This window comes from Chiloscyllium punctatum, chromosome 12, assembly GCF_047496795.1.
Source record: "Chiloscyllium punctatum isolate Juve2018m chromosome 12, sChiPun1.3, whole genome shotgun sequence".
Classification (NCBI taxonomy): Eukaryota; Metazoa; Chordata; class Chondrichthyes; order Orectolobiformes; family Hemiscylliidae; genus Chiloscyllium; species Chiloscyllium punctatum.
This window is the reverse complement of record NC_092750.1, coordinates 8,328,348-8,352,846: the sequence shown is the minus strand read 5'-3', so window position 1 is coordinate 8,352,846 and position 24,499 is coordinate 8,328,348. Positions and strand designations below refer to the sequence as shown.

At 46.1% G+C, this 24,499-nt stretch overlaps 1 protein-coding gene across 2 annotated transcripts in view; it reads right to left on the bottom strand.

Annotated features, from left to right (window-relative positions):
* The window catches only part of LOC140483586 (plexin-A1-like), a 555,554-nt gene that overhangs the window by 150,033 nt on the left and 381,022 nt on the right, over window positions 1-24,499 (bottom strand). For both annotated transcript variants that reach the window (XM_072581813.1, XM_072581815.1), the window contains exon 11: window positions 13,448-13,544. In XM_072581813.1, the coding sequence (XP_072437914.1) occupies window positions 13,448-13,544 (97 nt within the window). The remainder of the gene's footprint in view (window positions 1-13,447; window positions 13,545-24,499) is intronic.

The following is a 24,499-nucleotide window of genomic DNA, read 5'->3' as shown; positions in this document are numbered from 1 at the left end:
AGTGGCTTGGAGCGGAACTTGCAGGGGGTGGTGGTGTTCCCATATGTCTGCTTCCGTTGTCCTTCCAGGTGGAAGTGGTCGTGGGTTGGGAAAGTGCTAAGAAGACTGGTGAATGTCTACAGTGCATCTTGTAGATAGTTAAAAATCACACAACACCAGGTTATAGTCCAACAGGTTTAATTGGAAGCACACGAGCTTTCGGAGCGTCGCTCCTTCATCAGGTGATAGTGGAGGGTTCAATCCTAACACAGAATTTATAGCAAAAATTTACAGTGTGATGTAACTTGCAGATACTACACCCTGCTGCTTCTGAGTGCTGGTGATGGAGGAAGTGGATGTGGTGCCAATCAAGCTGGATGCTTTGTCCTGGATGGTGTCAACCTTCTTAAATGTTGTTGGATCTGCACCCATCCAGGGCAAGTGGGGAGTATTCCATCACACTCCTGACTTGTGCCTTGTAGATGGTGGACCGGCTTTGGGGAGTCAGGAGGGGAATTACTGAGATTCTGTCCACTGGTTCCAGATTCCACCACGAGGAGAATCAACCTCCAACATTTATGTTGTCAAGTCCCTTCAGCTTTTTATACCTTTCAATAAAATCATCTCTCATTCTTCCAAATTCATAAACCCGATCTACTCAACCTCTCCTCTTTAGATAATCCCCTGGTCCCAGGAATCAGACTAATCTTTATTGCAGTCCCTCCCTCTTTCCTTTGGTCGGGAGATCGGAAATTAACACAAGGCGCATGCTTGGTTTCACCAAAGGGTGCCTCAGTATTGAGCTCAGCTGCCTCACAGTGTCAGGGAGCTGGGTTCAATTCGAACATTGGCTGACTGTCTGTGTGGACTTTGTACATTCTCCCCATATCTGCATGAGTTTCGTCTGGGGGCTCTAGTTTTCAGTTGAATAAAGGGAACTATGGAGCTATGAGGGAGGAGCTGGCCAAAGTTCAACTGTGCAATACCTTAGCAGGGATGACAGTGGATGAACAATGGCAGATATTTCTGGGTATAATGCAGAAGATGCAGGATCAATTCATTCCAAAAAGGAAGAAAGATCCTAGGAGGAGGCAGGGGCGGCCGTGGCTGACGAGGGAAGTTAAGAAACATATAAAGTCAAAAGAGAAAAAGTATAACATAGCAAAGATGATGGGAAAACAGAGGACTGGGAAGCTTTTAAAGAACAACAGAGAATTACTAAGAAGGAAATGCGCAGAGAAAAAATGAGGTCCGAAGGTAAACTGGCCAAAAATATAAAGGAGGATAGTAAAAGCTTTTTTTAGGTATGTGAAAGGCAAAAAAATGGTTAGGACTAAAATTGGGCCCTTGAAGACAGAAACAGGGGAATATATTACGGGGAACAAAGAAATGGCAGAAGAATTGAATTGGTACTTCAGATCTGTGTTCACTGGGGAAGACACAAGCAATATCCCTGAGGTAACAGTGGCTGAAGGACCTGAACTGAAGAGAATTTATATTTGCCAGGAATTGGTGTTGGAGAGACTGTTAGGTCTGAAGGTTGATAAGTCCCCAGGGCCTGATGGTCTACATCCCAGGGTACTGAAGGAGGTGGCTCGAGAAATCGTGGATGCGTTCGTGATTATTTTCCAGAGTTCGATAGATTCAGGATCAGTTCCTGCAGATTGGAGGGCGGCTAATGTTATACCACATTTTAAGAAAGGAGTGAGAGAGAAAGCAGGAAATTATAGACCAGTTAGTCAAGATGCTGAAGTCAATTATAAAGGATGAAATTACGACACATCTGGATAGCAGTAACAGGATAGGTCAGAGTCAACATGGATTTATGAAGGGGAAATCATGCTTGACTAATCTTCTGGAATTTTTTGAGGATGTAACTCGGAAGATGGACGAGGGAGATCCAGTGGATGTAGTATACCTGGACTTTCAGAAAACCTTTGATAAAGCCCCACATAGGAGGTTAGTGAGCAAAATTAGGGCACATGGTATTGGGGGCAAAATGCTGACTTGGATTGAAAATTGGTTGGCTGATAGGAAACAAAGCGTAGTGATAAACAGCTCCCTTTCGGAATGGCAGGCGGTGACCAGTGGGGTTCCGCAGGGATCAGTGCTGGGACCGCAGCTTTTTACAATATATATTAATGATATAGAAGATGGTATTAATAGTAACATTAGCAAATTTGCTGATGATACAAAGCTGGGTGGCAGGGTGAAATGTGAGGAGGATGGTAGGAGATTACAGGGTGACCTGGACAAGTTAGGTGAGTGGACACATGCATGGCAGATGCAGTTTAATGTGGATAAATGTATGGTTATCCACTTTGGTGACAAGAACAGGAAGGCAGATTACTACCTAAATGGAGTCATGTTAGGTAAAGGGGCAGTACAAAGAGATGTGGTTGCTCTTGTACACCAGTCAATGAAGGTAAGCATGCAGGTACAGCAGGTCGTGAAGAAAGCTAATAGCATGCTGGCCTTCATAACAAGAGGGATTGAGTATAGAAGCAGAGAGGTTCTTCTAAGGCAGTACAGGACCCCGGTGAGACCGCACCTGGAATATTGTGTGCAGTTCTGGTCTCCAAATTTGAGGAAAGACATTCTGGCTATTGAGGGAGTGCAGCGTAGGTTCACGAGGTCAATTCCTGGAATGGTGGGACTATCTTATGTTGAAAGATTGGAGCGACTGGGCTTGTATACCTTTGAGTTTAGAAGACTGAGAGGGGATCTGATTGAGACGTTTAAGATTATTAAAGGATTGGACACTCTGGAGGCAGGAAACATGTTTCCGTTGATGGGTGAGTCCCGAACCAGAGGACACAGCTTAAAAATACGGGGTAGGCCATTTAGGACAGAGATGAGGAGAAACTTCTTCACCCAGAGAGTGGTGGCTGTGTGGAATGTTCTGCCCCAGAAGGCAGTGGAGGCCCAGTCTCTGGATCCGTTTCAGAAAGAGTTGGATAGACCTCTCAACGATAGTGGAATCAAGGGTTATGGGGATAAGGCAGGAACAGGATACTGATTGAGGATGATCAGCCATGATCATAATGAATGGTGATGTAGGCTCGAAGGGCAGAATGGCCAACTCCTGCACCTATTGTCTATTGTTTCCTCCCATACTCTAAAGATGTGCTGGTTAAGTGGATTGGCCATGCTAAATTGCCGTTGGTATCCAGGGCTGTGTAGGTTAGGAGCATCAGTCAGGGGAAATGTACAGTAATAGGGGAATGGGTCTGGGTGGGATACTCTTCGGAGGGTCAGTGTGAACTTGTTGGGCTGAAGGGCCTGTTTCCATACTGTAGGGATTCTATGAAGAGTCTATGCAAATGCATGAAAACTAGAACATCTGGAAATACTCAAATTAGTCTGGCACCATTGAAGAAAGAGAGAGAAAAATAACTCCACCCTGTCATAGTTTTTTCTTACTCTCTCATTCATCTAACCCTCACCCATTCACTCACTCAAAACCTATAAACGTTTTCTAATCCTGATATATTTTTTAAAAATCTGAAATGTTAACTCTGTTTCTCTCTCTCCATGGTAAAAACAATGACTGCAGATGCTGGAAACCAGAGTCTAAATTAGAGTGGTGCTGGAAAAGCACAGCAGGTCAGGCAGCATCCAAGGAGCAGTAAAACCGATGTTTCAGGCAAAAGACCTTCATCAGGAATACAGGCACAGAGCCTGAAGGGTGGAGAGATAAATGAGAGGAGGGTGGGGGTGGGGAGAAAGTAGCATAGAGTACAATAGGTGAGTGGGGGAGGGGATGAAGGTGATAGGTCAAGGAGAAAGGTGGAGTGGATAGGTGGAAAAGAAAATAGGCAGGAAGGACAGGTCATGGGGACAGTGCTGAGCTGGTAGTTTGGAACGGGGATGAGACGGGGGAAGGCGAAATGAGGAAACTGTTGAAGTCCACATTGATGCCCTGGGGTTGAAGTGTTCCGAGGAGGAAGATGAGGCGTTCTTCATCCAGGCGTCTGGTGGTGAGGAAGCGGCGGTGAAGGAGGCCCAGGACCTCCATGTCCTTGGCAGAGTGGGAGGGGGAGTTGAAATGCTGGGCCACGGGGCGGTGTGGCTGATTGGTGCGGGTGTCTCGGAGATGTTCCCTAAAGCGCTCTGCTAGGAGGCGTCCAGTCTCCCCAATGTAGAGGAGACCACATCGGGAGCAACGGATACAATAAATGATATTGGTGGATGTGCAGGTAAAACTTTGAAGGATGTGGAAGGCTCCTTTAGGGCCGTGGATGGAGGTGAGGGAGGAGGTGTGGGCACAGGTTTTATAGTTCCTGTGCTGGCAGGGGAAGGTGCCAGGATGGGAGGGTGGGTTGTAGGGGGGTGTGGGCCTGACCAGATAGTCACGGAAGGAATGGTCTTTGCGGAAGGCGGAGAGGGGTGGGGAGGGAAATATACCCCTGGTGGTAGGGTCCGTTTGGAGGTGGCGGAAATGTCAGCGGATGGTTTGGTTAATGCGAAGGTTGGTAGGGTGGAAGGTGAGCACCAGGGGCGTTCTGTCCTTGTTACGGTTGGAGGGGTGGGGTCTGAGGGCGGAGGTTCGGAATGTGGACGAGATGCATTGGAGGGCATCTGTAACCACGTGGGAAGGGAAATTGCGATCTCTAAAGAAGGAGGCCATCTGGTGTGTTCTGTGGTGGAACTGGTCCTCCTGGGAGCAGATACGGTGGAGGCAGAGGAATTGGGAATATGGAATGGCATTTTTGCAGGAGGTAGGGTGGGAAGAGGTGAAATCCAGGTAGCTGTGGGAGTCGGTGGGTTTGTAAAAGATGTCAGTGTCAAGTTGGTCGTCATTAATGGAGATGGAGAGGTCCAGGAAGGGGAGCGAGGTGTCAGAGATAGTCCAGGTAAATTTAAGGTGAGGGTGGAATGTGTTGGTGAAGTTGATGAATTGCTCAACCTCCTCGCGGGAGCACGAGGTGGCGCCAACGCATTCATCAATGTAGCGGAGGAAGAGGTGGGGAGTTTGTAATTACGGAAGATCAACTGCTCTACGTAGCCAACAAAGAGACAGGCATAGCTGGGGCCCATATGTGTGCCCATGGCTACCCCTTTGGTCTGGAAGAAGTGGGAGGATTCAAAGGAGAAATTGTTAAGGGTGAGGACCAGTTCGGCCAAATGAATGAGAGTGTCGGTGGAAGGGTACTGTTGGGGACGTTGGGAGAGGAAGAAACAGAGGGCTAGGAGGCCCTGGTCATGGCGGATGGAGGTGTAGAGGAATTGGATATCCATGGTGAAGGTGAGGCGTTGGGGGCCGGGGAAACGGAAGTCTTGGGGGAGGTGGAGGGTGTGGGTGGTGTCTCGAACGTATGTGGGGAGTTCCTGGACTAGGGGGGATAGGACAGTGTCGAGGTAGGTAGAGATGAGTTCAGTGGGGCAGGAGCATGCTGAGACAATGGGTCGGCCAGGGTGGTCAGGCTTGTGGATCTTGGGAAGGAGGTAGAACCAGGCAGTGCAGGCTTCCCCGACTATGAGGTTGGAAGCTATGGGTGGGAGATCTCTTGAGGTGATGAGGTTCTGTATGGTCTGGGAGATGATGGTTTGGTGATGGGGGGGTGGGGTCATGGTCAAGGGGACAGTAGGAAGAGGTGTTCTCGAGTTGGCGTTTGGCTTCAGCGGTGTAGAAGTCAGTGCGCCAGATTACCACTGCGCCCCCTTTATCCGCTGGCTTGATGGTGAGGTCACCACTTCCTGCCTGACCTAAAGTCATAGAGCTGTACAGCACAGAAACAGACCCTTCAGTCCAACTCATCCATGCCAACCCAATATTCTAAATAATCTCTTCCTATTTGCCAACACTTGGCCCATATCTCTCCAAACCCTTCCAATTCATACACCCATTCAGATGCCTTTTAAATGTTGTAATTCTACCAGCCTCCAACACTTCCTCTGGCAGCTCATTCCATACATGCACCATCCTCTGAGTGAAAAAGTTACTCATTAGATCTCTTTTAAACCTTTCCCCTCTCACCTTAAACTGATGCTCTCAAGTTCATCTCTCATTCTTCCAAATTCATAAACCCAATCTACTCGACCTCTCCTCTTTAGACAATCCCCTGGTCCCAGGAATCAGACTAATCTTTATTGCAGTCCCTCCCCTTTTCCTTTGCCTTATCTCTGCCCCTTATGATTTTATAAACTTCTATAAGGTCACCTCTTAGCCTCCAAGGTAATTAGCCCCAGCCTCTCTCTGTAGCTCAAACCCTTCAACCCTGGCAACATCCTTGCAAATATTTTCTGAACCCTTTCAAGTTTCACAAACTGCTGAATTTTTCCAACACATAATGCTTTCATTTCAGAATTTGTTATGCTGCAGTATTTTGCTTCATGGAGATTCCTATCTCTTCTATCGTCAAACCCTTAGTAATGACAGCCCCTATGAAATGGCCACCACAGGAGTGAGCCATGGATCAGTTCCCCTGTCTGAGATATCCGACTTCTCAAAAATGAGCCTTTTCAAAACACAGTGTTTGATTTGCAGGTAAGTGTTTGTTTTCACTGGGAAAATTTGGCAAATTTGGCAATGACGCTGTTGAAAAATTAGAAACATTAGCCTGGGGGCCTTTACCAGGCTTTATGTGGTCATGGATAAGGTGGATAGGAAGCAGCTGTTCCCCCTTGAATTAAAGATTCCTTACAATACAGAAAGGCCATTTGGTCCATCAAGTCTGCACCCTGTGAAGGGCATCCCACCCTATCCCCATATTTATCATGACTAATCCATCTAACCCTGTCACTACAGGGCAATTTCCCACGGTCAATCACCTAACCAAGAGACCTTTAGACTGTAGGAGGAAACCAGAACACCTAGAGGGAACCCACACAGACACAGGTAGAACGTGCATACTCCACACAGACAAGTGCCCAAGGGTAAAATTGAACCTGGGTCCCTAGTACTGTGAGGCAGCAGTGTTAACCACTGAGCCACTGTGCTGTACTTTGTTTAAAGGTTAATAACAAGGAGACATAAATTTAGGGTGAAAGGCAGGTGGTTTAGAGGGGTGTTGAGGGAGAGTCTTTTCACCCAGAGGGTGATGGGGCTGTAGAATGCACAGCCTGGGCGGAGAGTTGAGGCAGGAAACCTCACAGCCTTTAAAAAGTACGTAGATGAGCGCTTGAAGTGCCATAACATGCAAGTCCATGGATCAAGTGCTGGAAAGTGTAGGTAGGCCGACATAGACTGGATAGGCCCAAGAGCCTTTTCTGTGCTTCAATGTTAATCCATTTCTGGGAGAGGTGCAAATTCTAAGAATTAATAAAATGTGCTTGACACTTTCTGTCAACGTTACCCCTCTCTTTACTTGAAGAAGAATATCAAAGAGAAATTTAGCTCTGGACCTCAGAAGGGAAATGGAGAGAAGACTGTCTTGTGTGGAGACGTTTCAGTGGCTGTTAGCCCAAAGCAAACACTCTCTAATTAAATGCTGCTCCTGAATTGATCATCTAATTCTGAGTGGCATTAAGAGAGATACCTGAGTGCTTAACAGTCTTCATCTCTTCTGGCATTGTTGAAAACACGGACTGCAAATGTATGTTTACAAAAATGATATCAGGACTTCAATGGTCAGGTTAAGAGGACAAATTTTGATTCTGTTTTCACTAGAATTTAGGATGTTAAGGGCGATCTGATCAAATTTTTCAACATATTGAAAGGAAAAGACAAGGTAGATGAAGATAAATTATTCCCACTGGCTGGGGATTCTAGAACAAGGAACATAGTCTGAGAATTAGGGTCAGACTGTTCAGGAGAGATGTTAGGAAGCAATTCTGCACACAAGGGTGGCAGAGGTTTGGAACTCTCTTCCACAAATGGCAGTGAATGTTAAAATTAAATCTGAGACAGATTTTGTTAAGTAAAGGTATTATGGGATATGGGCCCAAAGGCAAAGATACAGAGTTAGGCCTTAGATCAGCCATGATCTCATTGAGTGTCGGAACAGGCTCAAAGGGCTGAATGGCCTACTCCTATATTTCCTGTTCCTGAGTCAGCACTTAGTTGGAAGGCAACATTCTCGAGAAAGCCCAAATTTTGGATGTTAGGACGTCCCTTAGCATTGCTGGAGTGGTCAGTGAAGCAAAAGGTTTTTGAACCAAAATGTTCAGCTTAATGAGCAATTGCACACCCTCAGAAACACGAAGCCTTCCTTAGATAAGGAAAACAAGAGTGTACACAGCGGGAATATAGGGATATACAACCAGGAGTATACCATGCAACCCATTGAGACTGCTACATCATTCAGCTAGATCACGGCTAATCAACATCATTGTCTTGTATTATCCCCATCTCTCTTGGTGTTTATGATATCTATAAATCTGTCAAACACTCAGTGACGGAGTCTTTTCTTTTACAGGGTTGAGAATTCCAAAGATTCACTCGCCTCTGAGTGAAGACACCCCTCCTCATTTCAGCCTTAAACGGCCGAGACCAGGTCTCATATTCTTCATTTACTTTAATTACTCACAGGATGAGGGGGGGTCCCTGACCGTTATTGGGCAGTTGAGAGTCAAACACATTGCTGTAGGTCTGATTAGATTACTTACAGTGTGGAAACAGGCCCTTCGGCCCAACAAGTCCACACCGACCCGCCAAAGTACAACCCACCCAGACTCATTCCCCTACATTTACCCGTTCGCCTAACACTACGGGCAATTTAGCACGGCCGATTCACCTGACCTGTACATCTTTGGAGTGTGGGAGGAAACCGGAGCACCCGGAGGAAACCCACGAAGACACGGGGAGAATGTGCAAACTCCACACAGTCAGACGCCTGAGGCGGGAATTGAATCTGGGTCTCTGGCGCTGTGAGGCAGCAGTGCTAACCACTGTGCCACCCACATGAGCTACATGTAGGCCAAATCAGGTAAGGATGGCAGCTTCCTTCCCTAACCAGATGGGTTTTTCCAGCAATCAGCGATGGTTTCACAATCACCATTTGATCCTTATGGTCTAAGGCACGGTGGCACTGCAGCCTCACAGCGTCAGGGACCCAGGTTCAATTCCCAACTCGCGTGACTGTGTGGAATTTGCACATTCTCCCTGTGTCTGTGTGGGTTTCCTCGCACAATCCAAAGATGTGCAGGTCAGGTGGGATTGGTCATGCTGAATTGCCCGTAGTGTTAGGTGCATTAGTAGATGTCGGAGAATGGTTCTGGGTGGGTTACTCTTCGGAGGGTCGGTGTGGAGTTGTTGGGCTGAAGGGCCTCTTTCTACACCATAGGGAATCTAATCTAATCTTAATTCCTATACCATGGCAGGATTTGAACTTAGTCCCCAGATCGTTACCTGTACCTCTGGATTAATAATTCAGTGATAATATCACATGTCATCACCTCCCCCTCAAATGCATCAGGAATGGTTACTGGGAGGGTGCTTTAAACAGTTTTAATTGGTTCAAGGATTGCAGGAGGAATTAGAGAAGAAAGAGGAGTTTGTGTCTCAGTTCAGCAATTGCCTGACAATGGCAGACCACATTCAGTCGGCTGAATGGCTTCCGATATCTTATGTTCTTCGGAGGGGGGTCTCACCAATTCTATGGTTTTAGGAAACACCAAAGAAGGAACAACAATCAGAGACAACGCTAGAAATATTCAAGCACCATCTATAGAGAGAGAAGAGAGAGACAGAAAATCTCTCCAGCCCTCCAAACGATTGCAGACCTTCCTATTTATTCTTTCTCTCCACTTCTTCTGCTTTTCACTTGCTCGGAACGATACAATAAGGGGTTAAGTCTGGCTGGGCAATGTGAACAGAGCAATGCCACATGATCTTACTCTCCTTTGCAGCCTTGTGGTAAGATGAAAGCCACTGGAGGATGTTTCTTAAAATAAGGTCAAGGTTTCCCCAACCTCAGCAGGCTCTAACTTTCGTTTACCGGCACAACCAGGCCAAGAATATGCTAAAAATATGTTGCATTTCCCAGATATGGTGAAAGGTCATGCAATGTCAACTCTCTTTTTCTCTCTCTCCACCTGTACTACCAGACCAATTGAGTCTTTCCAGCATTTTCTATGCAGCAGGACTGCAAAGGAGTGGCTGCCTCTCCCTCTCCACATCAATGAGAGCGTGGACTCTGGCACTACGGCAATTTCTTTTTAACCATGGTCCACATTGTGAAGGCTCGTTTGGAATGGGCACCTCCAAACACCTCGTTTAGAATGGGCCATCCCAAAGTAAATGGGAAGCGAATCATACTTACACAAACATCTGAACAGGAGCAGAATTAGGCCATTTGGCCCTTGACTCTGCTCTGCTATTCAGTAAGATCATGGCTGATCTGATGGCGTCCCACACTCTCATCTAACCACAATAACTGTGTATTCCACTGCCTTGATATGAAATCCTTCACTTTTACAGTATACAGTTTTCAATTCAGAAGGAGAGATTTCCATTGATATGAGTACCCAAAAGTGTTTTACAAATAATTAAATCCTTTTGAAGTGTATCCATTGTGAGGTTGAGAAAATTGGCCATAATTTGCATACGTTAAGGTCATACAAACCACAACATGCTACTGATCAGACCATAATTACCCGTTGATGTCTGAAGTCTTTTTGAAGTCTCAAATAATATTTTTTTACAAGACCTTATATGCCGAGTTTAAAAGCAATCATCAAAGCACCCCTGCAGGATTGAATCAGGACATTCAGCCTATTGAATCCACACTGACCCTCTGAAGACCGTCCCACACACACACCCCACCCTATAACCCTGCATTTCCAAGGCTAGCCCACCTGGTCTGCATATCCCTAAGCAATTCAGCATGGCCAATCCACCCTAACCTGCATAGCTTTGGAGTATGGGAGGAAACCCACACAGACACGGGGAGAATGGGCAAACTCCACACAACAGTTGCCTGAGGGTGGAATTGAACCCAGGTCCCTGGGGCTATGAGGCAGCAGTGCAAACCACTGAGCCACCCTCAAGCAATGTTGGCAGCCCTTAATGAGTGGGCATCTCTTAAACTCTGCTGGTCATTGCAACACAGATGAGACAATGACCTAGTAGCATTATCTCACTGAACTGTTAGTCCAGAAACCTAGCTAATGTTCTGGAGACCCTGGTTCGAATTCTACCATGATAGAATTTGAATTTGAATCCAATAAAAGTCTGTAATTAAGGGTTGGATGATGATCATGAATCCATTGTCAATTGTTATGGGGAAAATCCATCCAGTTCACGAACGTCCATTAGGGAAGGAAACCACCACACATTCCTGATCTGGAGTGTGTGTGTGTGACTCCAGGCCCACAGCAACGTGGTTCACTCTTGACTGCCTTCTCAAATGGGGAGTAAATGCAGGTCTGGCCATTAATGTGCTCAGCCTGAGAATGAATTTTAAAAATCCCCTGCGTCTAGCTGTAACTTCCTGGTATGTAAATTGTGCATTTTGGGGGCAAAAAGCTGAGCTCTAACACAAGTGTGTTATGTCACAGCTGAAACGTTGACATCAATTAGAAATAAAAACACAAATTTGCAAGGTTGGGAAAATGGTGTCATTGTATTTAGCGGCTCGACTTATAAGCCATGCTTTACGGTAACATTTCACATGAACTTGGTTGAGGGATAAATATTGGTCAGTACGCAGGGGAGGACTCCCAGACTCTCTCCTGACAATGGACACGGGATTTTAGCCAGGCAGAAGTTGGGCTGAAGAACCGATCGGAAACACGTCAGCTCAGGAAGTGCAGCACTGCCCCAGCGCTGCATTGGGATGGTCAGTTTTGACTCAGCAACCGAGTCTATTGATCAAACACCAGGCGTAAACTGGTGCCTGGGCAATTCCCCCTTATGTTGCTGAGAGGGAGAGTGCGGGGGAGGTGTATGCATGCAGTCAGAGCACACGAGTGCCAACACAAGCTATTCATAATCGGCTGGCACTGGAAGTGGTGTTAGAGTCATACTAGGTGAAAACATCGCACGCAGTGCTGAAATCCTGCTTAAACTCTTCCTCTCTCTGAATATCATCGCAGCATCAGAGATGGAAGAGCAGAGATAGCTTATTCCTAGAGCCTCCAGCACAGGAACACTCTCCCTCAGCTCCGTCAGTCCGCGGGTTCTCTTCCCCAGAAAGCAGGGTCATTAAGTGTCCTCAAGGACGAATTAGATAAGTTTTTAATCGACGAGGGAGTCAAGGGTAATGGGGGCAGACAGGGAAGTGAACTTGAGGAGACAATTAGATCAGCCATGATCTTACTGAATGGTACAGCAGGTCTGAAGGGCTGAATGGCCTCTTCCTGCTCCTATGCCCCCGTAACTGTTTTATTCAGGTGCTTGAGATGCCCACACCTCTTCATCTCGCCCCATCAGTGTATCCTCCTGTTCCTTTCTCCAGAATGCACTTCAATTTCCTGTTCAAGGTACCTGCATGTCCCCCCCCCAGAGCTCAAATGATCACAATTTGCGAAGAACCATTCCTCCCAAATCTGGCCTCTCGCCCATCTTCAAATTCCTGGACTTCACCAATGGGAGCCCAGGCTTCAGTTGACCAGACACAATTCTCCCGAATCCTGACTCCAAATCACACATCTCTCTCCTCCTTAAAGACCCTTAACGGACATCTCTTGTCCTAGGAGTTGCTATCCTTTTGACTCTGTCTTCAATTTTGTGTTTGTGAAGTAACTTGTGATCTTGGGGCACGTCGCAGATGCTATATCAATGCAAGTTGTCCCTGGTTCTCCTCCCAGCTGTCTGAATTGGCCCATGCCCCTCAATTGCAGTCAGCCAACAAACACTGAGGTTGGGATGAGTTTGATCCACAGCATGAGGAATAACAGTCCATGGAAACCCGCCACAGGTAGGGAGGGAGTGCTGCACTGTCAGAGGTGCTGTTTCATCCAGCGAGATACTTAGTTAAGGCCCCACCTGCTTTCTCAAGTGGGCATTGAGGATCCCACTAAGCTGTCTGAAGAAAAGCCAGAGAATTCTCCCTGGGGGCCCTGAGGTAATATTGATCCCTCAACAAAGTTGTTAACACACATCAGTTAATTATCACAGTGCTACTTGTGGGATCTTGCTGTGCAAAGATTGGTCTTTGCTTCCCTGCACTGCAATCATGACAATGTGTCCTTTCGCTGTATGGGTCTTAGGTGAGTCCCGAGGCTGCTACATAAATGCAATATTAATTATGTAATTCAATTATAGAGCCATAAAGCATGGAAACAGACCCTTCGGTCCAATCAGTCCATGCCAACCATAATCCCAAACTAAACTCCAAACTTTTCCTTGTCATGTACTTGTAGAAATCTACAAGTAAATCTAGAAATAAGCCTGAACCTCAGGACCATCTGAAAGATCCACATTACTCTCAGTCCACCATTTTAGAATTCTTTCATCTAACATTGCCAAACTGGCAGTTTTCCAATTCATCTTGTGTAAAGAAGCTCATTAACAAGGTCTCGAGGCATCAGTAATGCCCAGGAGATGGGGGGAGCATGGTTGTCTTTAATCTGAGGGCCGTACCTTTAATATTGGCGGGATTGTCGATGACAAAATTCCCATTCCACACGACGGAGAGATCCACAGGAAGGTCACTGATGTCATTTCCTTCGTACGTATACTAGAGGGAAAGAAAGAAGACACTTTTTGTGAAACGAGGAGAGACAGTTTTTGTCAAGTGACTCTGAAAGACAGTGACTGGAGGGGGTGAGGAACTGTGTGTTTGCCAGAAGACTGCATCTCTTGGCACTGAGGGACGTGGTCTAGGATGACATGAGGTAGCAAATGACTAGAAAAGCTCAGCTGATCTGGGAACATAAGTGAAGAGAAATCAGAGTTAACGTTTTGTCCTGAAGAAGGGTCACTCAACCCAAAACATTAACTCTGATTTCTCTCCACAGATGCTTTTCTCGCAATTTCTGCTTTTGTTTCTAATATTCTGTGGACCTGGGTTTGAATGCCACCACCACAGATGGTGGAGAGTAAATTAAATTATAAACTTGAATTAAGAGTCTAATGATGACCTTGAAACCATTCCTGATTGTCAAGAAAAAACCATCTGGTTCACTAATGTCCTTCAGGGAAGGAAACTGCCATCCTTACCTGGTCTGACCGACATATGACTCCAGACCCACAGCAATGTGGTTGACTCTTACTGATCCTGTGTGCAATTAGGGATGGGCAATAAATACTAGCTTAGCCATTGATGCCCAGTCCCATTAATGAATGAAAAAATCACTGATAATCTCACCAGTCTTAGAGTCATAGATATGTACAGCACAGAAACAGATCCTTCGGTCCAACTTGTCCATGTCAACTCAATATCCTAAACTAATCTCGTCCCATTTGCCAGCACCTGGCCCATATCCCTCAAACCCTTCCTATTCATTTACCCATCCAGATGCCTTTTAAATGATGTAATTGTACCAACCTCCACCACATCCTCTGGCAGCTCATTCCATACATGTACCACCCTGTGTGTGAAAAAGTTGCCCCTTAGGTCCCTTTTAAACCTTTCCTCTCTCACCTTAAACCTATGCCCTCTAGTTCCGGACTCCCCCACCCCAGGGAAAAGACTTTGTCCCTTTATCCTATCCATGCCCTTCATGATTTTATAAACCTCTGTAAGGACACCCCTCAGCCTCCGATGCTCCAAGGAAAGCAGCCCCAGCCTATTCAGCCTCTCCCTACAGCTCAAAACCTTCCAACCCTGGCAACACCATTCTGTGCAAGAATTCCAACTGGATTGTTTTGTGTCGGTAATGGCCCTATTCACTGTCTCAAATGTCTCGAGCGATGTTACCTGCTCTGGACCAGGGAGCCACATCTTCAATCAGTCAGTAAAAATCACCAGTTTGCTCTCTGAGTTAAGGAACATGGCATTCGTTGAGTTAATGCAGTGAGCTGCATGCAATCGGGTTAGACAGCGTGGAGGGGAAGGAAAACAGTGAATTTGCGATGAAACATGTTCTCGGCTCTGCCCTGTGAACCAGCCGATGCAGTGATAAAGCTCCAGCTTTCTCTGTGTCAGATTCTCTCATTGCAGAAACAAGTGAGATCATCAGCCAAGCCAGTGTAGTCAGGAAAGTTTTTATGGTTAAATAATCCGCGGTGGTCAATATTTGTAAATCTTTGAGATGACAGCTGGTAACATGACTGTACCCACCATAACTCAGCACAACATGTGAGAGTTTTCAGAGATTTTGGTGGGGGGGGGGAAAAGATGGGTTTGTATTGCATTAAGGGACAGTGGCAGTGCGGAGGGGGGTTGGAGGAATCTGGGGAAGGGAGCAGACAGTGTCCAAGGTGATTATATTCCTGGCCACGCCTACCAGAGTTCACATCAACATTGAGGCACTGTCCCTGATGTGCTGTAGTAAAGACAGCAGCAAACCTGCACACAGCAAGATCCCACAAACAGTAATGTGACAACGACCATCTGCTCTGCGAATCTGATTGAGGGATGAAAATCTGGTGAGGGCAATAAAGGAGACTCTCCAGCAATAACACAAAGAGATCTTTTATATCCACCAGACAGGGGGCACTCGGCTTCAGTTTAATTGTGTGCGTGTGTGTGTGTGTGTGTGTGTGTGTCTGTGTTTGTGTGTGTGTGTATGTGTGCGTCTGTCTGTGTGTGTGTGTGCGCATTTCTGTGTGTATATGTCTGTGTTTGCGTGTGTCTGTTTCAGTGTGCGCACGTGTGTGTCTGTGTGTGCACGTGTGTTTCTGTGTGTCTGTGTGTGTATTTGAGTGTGTCTATTTGGGTGTGTGTTTCATTCTGCGTGATTGTGTACATGCCTATGTGTATGTTTCTGTGTTTGTTTTATGTTGTTGGTGTTTCTATGCGTGTAGTTGCATATGAGCATATATTTGTGTGTTTCTGTGTGTCTGTCTGTGTGGGGTAGGAGAAGGAAGGGTGTGTATGAGCATGTGAGACAGAGAGAGTGTGAGAGAGAGAGAGAGAGAGAGAGAGAGAGAGAGAGAGAGAGAGAGAGAGAGAGAGAGAGAGAGTGTGTGTGTGTGTGTGTGTGTGTGTGTGTGTGTGTGTGTGAGAGAGAGATATGCATTGCAGTTGAACCAGATCCTCTGCACTTGTACAGACTGAGCCACCTTCTGATTGCAGTCTCTGATTGCCAGTGGAGTTGGCACCATGCCTGTGGCCAATACCAGGTTCACTTCTGTTGGCCCAGCACAGAGTCTGGACTGAACACAACACCCTTCTGGACAAGAGGCTCATATCAGCAGAGCTAGCACTCCCAGTCATACCCAACACTTCCAAAACTCATTTGCCTATATACCCTGTGTTGAATCAGAAATTGGTGCAATTTCCTTTTGAATCATTTGAACTATCCTTTCCTACACTAGGTGGCAGACAAGTACAAGAATTCACAGATCGTGCTCATCTCCCGTGGCTTTTCACAAACATCCCCCTACATTCACCTCATGATGTGTGAAAACCTCAGGTCAAAACCCATGCTGGTTCCCAAGATGGTACTGGAGCAGCAGTCCGATCAGGGAAGGGTGCGAGTCGGTGTGAGAAAGAGAGAGAGAGAGAGAGAGAGAGAGAGAGAGAGAGAGAATGTGTGAGAGCGAGAGAAAGAGAGAGAAAACATGAGTGGGCATGAGAGACAAACTGGAAGAGAGACACTCAATATGGGAAAAGGTGAAATTGAGAGGGCAGGAGACAGAAAAGAATGCCAATAGCTCAAATAGAGACAAAATAGGAAGAGAAGCAGACCAGAATCACAGACTCTCAGAATTGTTACAGAAGGAGGACTATTCGGTCCATTACATCTTTGTCTCTCTCAATGAGTAATTCTCATTGAATCTTATTCCCCTGCCTTGTGCCAGTCCCCTGGCAATTGTTCCTTTTTAATTAACATTCTCATTTCTTTTTGAATGTCTCAGGTGAACCCACCCCCCACCAGTGCATTCCAGATCTGAACCACTCACTGCATGAAAAGGTTTGATTTCATGTCCCCTTTGCTCCTTTTGCCCATTGTCTGAACTCTGTGCCCTAAAACTCTATCTGGATGCATCACGGTTTGGTACGGCAACTGGACTGTAAGAAACTACAGAGCTCAGTCCATCACAAAAGCCAACCTCCCACAATGACTCCACCTACATGTCTTGTTGTGCAGCCAACATCATCAAAGCTCCCTCCTACCTACCCCGGTTACAATGGCTTTTGTCAGGCAAAAGATACAGGAGCTTAAACACACCTACTGAATAAATGTCTCAAATTTCAAATCTAACGTTGATCTTGCTTCTTGTGCACCTTCTTTGTGGCCATAACTGTGTATTCCCCACTCTGTCCTATCACCCTATTACACTTTGTATGGTATGATCTGCCTGTATTGCACACAAAACAAAACCTTTCACTGTACCTAGGTACATATGACAATAATAAATCCAATCAAATTGAATCTTTCAAGAGCTTCTCCCTATCTGCTTTGTACAGATTTTGAACATCTCGATCAGGTTGCCCTCTCTGCTTTTTCTTCTCCTAACTTCTTCAATCTATCGTCATCACTGAAACTATTTTCCTGAAACCATTCTAACCCTAACCCTACAAACCACTTCTGCACTCTCTCCAGTGTGGCCACATCCTTCTCAAAGTGTGCTGTCCACAAAACTGTACACAATACTCAAGCTGATGTTGAACAAATGCCTTGTGTGGGTTCACCATGACTTCCCTGCTCTAGTACACCATGATGTTGGTAATAAAGCCTGGGACACTGAGTATTATTATCAATGGCTGTCTTAACATGACCTGCCAGTTTCCATGACTTACACACACAGACACCCAAATCCTTCTGCTTCCGTGCACCCTTTAGGTTTCGAACATAGAACAGTACAACACAGGAACAGGCCCTTCGGCCCACGATGTTGTGCTGAATGTGATGCCAAATTAAACTAATCCCTTCTGCCAGTCCTTGAACCATATCCCGCCATTCCTTGCACATTCATCCATCTAAAAGACCCTTAAATCCCCCTATTGTATCTGCCTCCATCACCATCTGCCATCACCATGGAGGCACCATCTGCCTCCATCACCATCACCAAACTGTCTGGAGTTTGCACATTCTCCCAGTGTCTGTGTGGGTTTCCTTCGGGTGCTCCGGTTTCCTCCCACACTCCAAAGATGTGCAGGTCAGGTGAATTGGCCATGCTAAATTGCCCGTAGTGTTAGGTTAGGGGTAGATGTAGGGGTATGGGTGGGTTGCGCTTTGGCGGGGCGGTGTGGACTTGTTGGGCTGAAGGGCCTGTTTCCACACTGTAAGTAATCTAATCTAACCATCTCACGTTCTAGATTTCTACCACTCTCTGTGTAATACCCTTGCCCCTGATATCTCTTTTGAACTTTCCCCCTCTCACCTTAATGTATTCCCCCAATTAGTATTAGACATATTAAATCTGAGAAAAAGATTCTGACCATTAACCCTATCTTGGCACCTTGTATCTATCCTTTATTTCATGTTTTCTTCCAACCAATATAAATCATCCCACATTTCTCCGGACTGAATTCCATTTATGTGACCACCTACTCTACCAACTTGTCTCTGTCCTCTGGAAGTTCGACACAATCCTCCCGCCAGTTTCCAAGTTTTGCATGTTGCACATTTTAAAATGTTGCCCGATACTCCAATGTCATTCATCGGTAACAGGAAGACTCCCAACACTGATCCCTGGGGAAGACTGCGACAATCCCTCTTCCAGCTGAGAAACACCCTGACCACTGTCACTCAGTCAATTTCACAAGTCATGTTGCTACCGTCTGTTTCATTCACAGATCTGTTGTTTGGCACAGAATTAAATCCCTTTTGGGAGCCTACGCCCAGTACCAACAGCAATGTCCTCACTGACTCTCTCTAAACGCCTTCTTAACCATCCTGCCTACCTGTGACACAAATTAAGAAGCTCGATTTTTACGGAGACATCTGGAAATAGGAAGTGGTTGGTTTGTGTTAGCTGGTCATCTTTGGGTTGCATGCAGGCGGCTAGGACAGGGTGGTTAAAAAGCTATTAGGTACACTTGCCTTCAGTGCTCAGTCCTTCGAGTGGAGAAGTTGCAATGTTATGTTGAGGTTGTACAGGTCATTGGTGAGGCCTCTTCAGGAATACAGTGTCCAGGTCTGGTTGCCCAGTTATACGAAGGATAATATTAAACTGGAGAGGGTTCAGAAGAGATTGAGCAGGATGCTGCCAGGTATGGAAGGTTTGAGTTACAAGGAAAGGCTGCATTGGCTGTGACTTGTTTCACTGGAACACAGGAGGTTCAGAGGTGACCTGATAGATGTTTATAAAATAATGAGGGCTATAAATAGAATTAATGGTAGTTGTCTGTTCCCAAGGATGGGGGATTTCAAGGCTAAGGGGCACATTTTTAAGGTGAGAGGAGAGAAATTTAAAAATGATGTGAGAAGCAAATTTTTTATATAGAGGGTGGTTCGAGTGTGGAATGAACTTCTTGAGGATGTAATGAATTACATCATTTCGGAGATCTGGTCCATATCCCTCCAAACCTTTTCTATTCATGCATCCATCATTTACTCAGATGGATACACAAATAGAAAATGTTTGGAGGGATATGCTCCAGGAGCAGGCAGGTGGAACTAATTTGGTTTGGGAACATGGTCGGTGTGCGCTGGTTGGACTGAAGTGTTCGTTTCCAAGCTGTAAGACTGTATAAGCTGTCATCACTCGCTTCAGCTGCATAAAGCCTGTGTGATGATTTGCTCTCTGCTTGTTCCGTCCCCTTCCACTATGACCCTCCAACCCTGGGATCCATGAGGTCCCTGACTTGACCCTGGCATTAAAGCTCCACTTGACCACCTCAATTCGATGAGGATGGCCCCAGTGACCAACCAGCGGTCAGCTCTTCCTCAGCATCATGTCTCACAAACTCAATTGTGGTTTTTGAAGAAGTAACAAAGAGGATTGATGAGGGCAGAGTGGTGGATGTGATCTATATGGACTTCAGTAAGGTGTTCAACAAGGTTCCCCATGGGAGACAGGTTAGCAAGGTTAGATCTCACGGAATACATGGAGAACTAGCCATTTGGATACAGAACTGGCTCAAAGGTAGAAGACAGAGGGTGGTGGTAGAGGGTTGTTTTTCAGACTGGAGTTCTACAAGGATCGGTGCTGGGTTCACTACTTTTCACCATTTATATAAATGATTTGGATGTGAGCATAAGTTAATAAGTTTGAATTGGCCGAGGAATGAAGTTTAATTTATTAAACGTGAGCTGCTGCATTTTGGAAAAGCAAATCAGAGCAGGACTTATACACTTAATGGTAAGGTCCTGGGGAGTGTTGCTGAACAAAGAGACCTTGGAGTGAAAGTAGAGATGGAGGTAGATAGGATAGTGAAGAAGGCGTTTGGTATGCTTTCCTTTATTAGTCAGAGCATGGAGTATAGGAATTGGGAGGTTATGTTGTGGCTGTACAGGACATTGGTTATGCAACTTTTGGAATATTGCATGCAATTCTGGTCTCCTTCCTATTGGAAGGATGTTGTGAAATGTTAAAGAGCTCAGAAAAGATTTACAAGGATGTTGCCAGGGTTGGAGGGTTTGAGCTATAGGGAGAGGCTGGATAGGCTGGAGCTGCTTTCCCTGGAACGTTGGAGGCTGAGGGGTGACCTTATGGAGGTTTATAAAATCATGAGGGGCATGGATAGGATAAATTAACAAGGTATTTTCCTTGGGGTGCGGGAGTCCAGAACTGGAGAATGTAGGTTTAAGGTGAGAGTGGAAAGACTTAAAAGGGACTGAAGGGGAATTTTTTCACACAGTGGGTGGTGCGTGTTTGGAATGAGCTGCCAGAGGAGGTGGTGGAGGCTGGAACAATGACAGCATTTAAAAGACATCTGGATGGGTATATGAATAGGAACAGTCTGGAGGGTTAAATGGCCAAGTGCTGGCAAATGGGACTAGATTAGTTAGGATATGTGGTCGGCATGGACGGGTTGGACCAAAAGGTCTGTTTCTGTGCTGTACATCTCTATGACTCTGTGACACTATCTCTATGACACTATCTTGATAGAAATGCAAAGGTCCAGCCAGCTCCCAAGATCATCGAAGGATTAAAACAAAAAACCTGAACGTGCAAGAGAATATTGTGGAGTACAGTCCTGAGACACCCAACCCTATGTCAGTTGATAAAGTATAAAAAGTAGACATTAATCCATTTTTTAGATTAGATTAGATTACTTACAGTGTGGAAACAGGCCCTTCGGCCCAACAAGCCCACACCACCCCACCGAAGCGCAACCCACCCATACCCCTACATCTACCCCTTACCTAACACTATGGGCAATTTAGCATGGCCAATTCACCTGACCTGCACATCTTTGGACTGTGGGAGAAAACCGGAGCACCCGGAGGAAACCCACGCAGACACGGGGAGAACGTGCAAACTCCACACAGTCAGTCGCCTGAGGCGGGAATTGAACCCGGGTCTTTGGCGCTGTGAGGCAGCAATGCTAACCACTGTGCCACTGTGCCGCCATTATTTCTCGATAATGAGTTCACTGTTTATATTTGCTTTCTTCCTGCTCCTCCAGTGCGGCAGAAATCTCTTCCTCCTGATTAAACCAATTTAAACCAGATTAACTCAACATAAAACCTCTACCTGAGCCTCGACTCATTGAAGTTTAGAAGAATGAAAGTTGACCTTATCGAAACATTCAAGCTGTCTTAGAGGACAAGACAGGGTAGATGTGAGAAGATTGTGGGGTAATCTAGGACTAAAGGCGCGTAATCCCAGAGTAAGGGGGTCACACATTTAAGACAAGAGGTTGGGAGGAATTTCTTCACTCAGAGGAGAGTGAATCTGTAGAATATTTTACTTCAGAGGGCTTCTGAGGTGAGATCATTAAATATATTCAAGGTTGAGCGAGACAGATGTTTAAACAGTAAGAGGAATCGAGGGTTACAGGGAAAAGGCAGGGAAGTGGAGTCGAGGATTATCTGATCAGCCATGATCTCATTGAATTGAGAAGCAGACTCAATGGGCTGAATGGCCTACTTCTTCTCCGACATGTTATGGTCTAACTGCATTGTTACACGACTGGAGTCACGTGTAGGCCAGACCAGGTAAGGATGGCACTAAAGGGCATTAGTGAAGCATTAGTGAAGTTACAAGAAATTAATTATCATTGGCATGGTCACCATCACAGAGACTAGTTTTATATCCAAGATATTAATTGAATATATGCTCATAGAACATTAGCCCAGTGCCCTGGGATTACTAGTCCAGTGACATTAGCACGACCCTACTAAGCCCATGTAGGAAACCCCTTCTCCCTAGTAAACAAAGTTAGTCAAAATTGTCAAAAATTGACAATCTAGCAGCTAATGACAGAATTCCCTGTAGATTTCATTGGTTCACCAACAATGATGAAACACCACCCTTCCTTAGCCAGCACAGTGGCTCAATGGTTAGCACTGCCACCTCACAGTGCCAAGGACCTGGGTTCGATTCCAGCCTCGGGTGACAGACTGTGTGGAGTTTGCACATTCTCCCTGGATCTGCATGGGTTTCCTTCGGGTGCTCCAGCATCCCCCCACAGTCCAATGGTGTACAGATTAGGGTGGATTGGCCATGGGAAATTGTCCTGTAGTGACCAGGAATGCACAGGTTAGAGTGGATTGGCCATGGGAAATTGCCCTGTAGTGACCAGGGATGTGCAGATTAGGGTGGATTGGCCATGGGAAATTGCCCTGTAGTGACCAGGGATGTGCAGATTAGGTGGATTAGGCATGAGAAAGGCAGGGTTATCGGGCGGGTCTGGGTGGGATGCTCTCCAGAGGATCAGTATGGACTCGATGGACCAGAATAGCCTGCCTCGAAACTGTAGGAATTCTATGAATCCTCCACATTCCTGATCCATCCTTGCAATTGGAGAAGAACAGTCATTTGGCAAGAGGTCAAGAACATTGCTGAAATAGGCCATTGGGCGACATGAGCCTACTCTGCCAGTCAGTAAGCTTAGGGTTGACCTAGTTTAGCCTTAACCCCACTTTCTGTTCCCCAAAATCCTTGGCTCCCTCGTGGATTGAAGTCTGTCCAGCTAAATATCAGATATATTCAGTGACCAAATCTCCACACCTCCCTGGGTTAGGAATCTTCAAAAGACTAATGATGCTCTTGACTGAAGAAATTCCACCATCAGAAAGAGGACAGAGATTTCCTTTAAAGTGGGCCTTTTCACTCAGGTTCCCTCAGGAGGGAGACAACCCTTCAGCATCTGTCCTGTCAAGTCCACTCAGAATCTCACATGGCTCAATAAGAGAAGGAAGCTCAAACAGAAATTGCTGGAAGAGCTCAGCACATCTGGCAGGAACTGTGAAAGGAAATCAGTTAATGTTTCGGGTTCGGTGACCCTCCCTCAGTTCTCCTCAGACCTGCTGAGATTTTCCAGCAACTTCTGTTTTTGTTTCCAATTTGCAGCATCCGCAGTTCTTTCAGTTTTTATGGAAGAGAAGGAGTCTGACCTCACATTCCCCCCTCCTCTACAGCCTGGGGCTTTTTAGTCCCTGAAATGTAGGAGGCTGAGGGGTGTCCTTACAGAGGTTTATAAAATCAACAGTGGCATAGAGAGGGTGAATAGACAAGCTCTTTCTCCCCCTGCTTTGGGGAGTCCAAAACTAGAGGGCAAATGGGTCATTGATAGAATAGAACCCATACAATGTGGAAACAGGCCCTTCGGCCCAACAAGTCCACACCGACCCTCCGAAGAGTATCCCACCCAGACCTATTCCCCTACCCTATTACTCTACATTTACCCCTGATTAATACACCTAACCTACACATCGCTGAACACTACGGGCAATTTAGCATGACCCTAACCTGCACACCTTTGGACTGTGGGAGGAAACCGGCACACCAGGAGGAAACCCACGCAGACACGGGGAGAATGTGCAAACTCCACACAGACAAACTCCGGTCGACACTGGAACTGAACCCGGGTCCCTGGCACTGTGAGGCAGCCGCGTTAACCACTGAGTGACTGTGCTGCCCGAAAACTGGTTCCATTTCCCACTGAACATTCCTGATGACGGGCTTTTGCCCGAAACGTCGATTTTCCTGCTCCTCGGATGCTGCCTGACCTGCTGTGCTTTTCCAGCACCACTCTAATCTTGATTTTAATCGCCAGCACCCGCAGTACCCACCTCCACCTCAATAGCTGTCGTGCCCATTGAGGTTTCTTGCCCAGCAGCTAGTCACTGGGGTGGTGAGAATGGGAGAGGAGGGAGCATGTTGAACCTGGAGAGAAAACTCCCCGATTTCTCACTTCCCACAGGGAGGGGACGGGAGGGGAAAATCACATTCAGTGTTGTTTACTGTACAAACCAATTGCTGAGTTTGCCAGGAATGTTACCTAAAAAAAGATTAATTGTCCTTGAAGTGTCCTAGGGATGTGGAAGGAGCTATATAAATACAATGATAGTTTCCTTCACAGTTGGTACAAGTGAGTGACGCCAGTGAAGAATAATACAATAAGGTTTCGAACAGAGTCTCTAATTGTTCCTCAGCCCTGTGGAATGTCCTGTAACAGCATGTTAT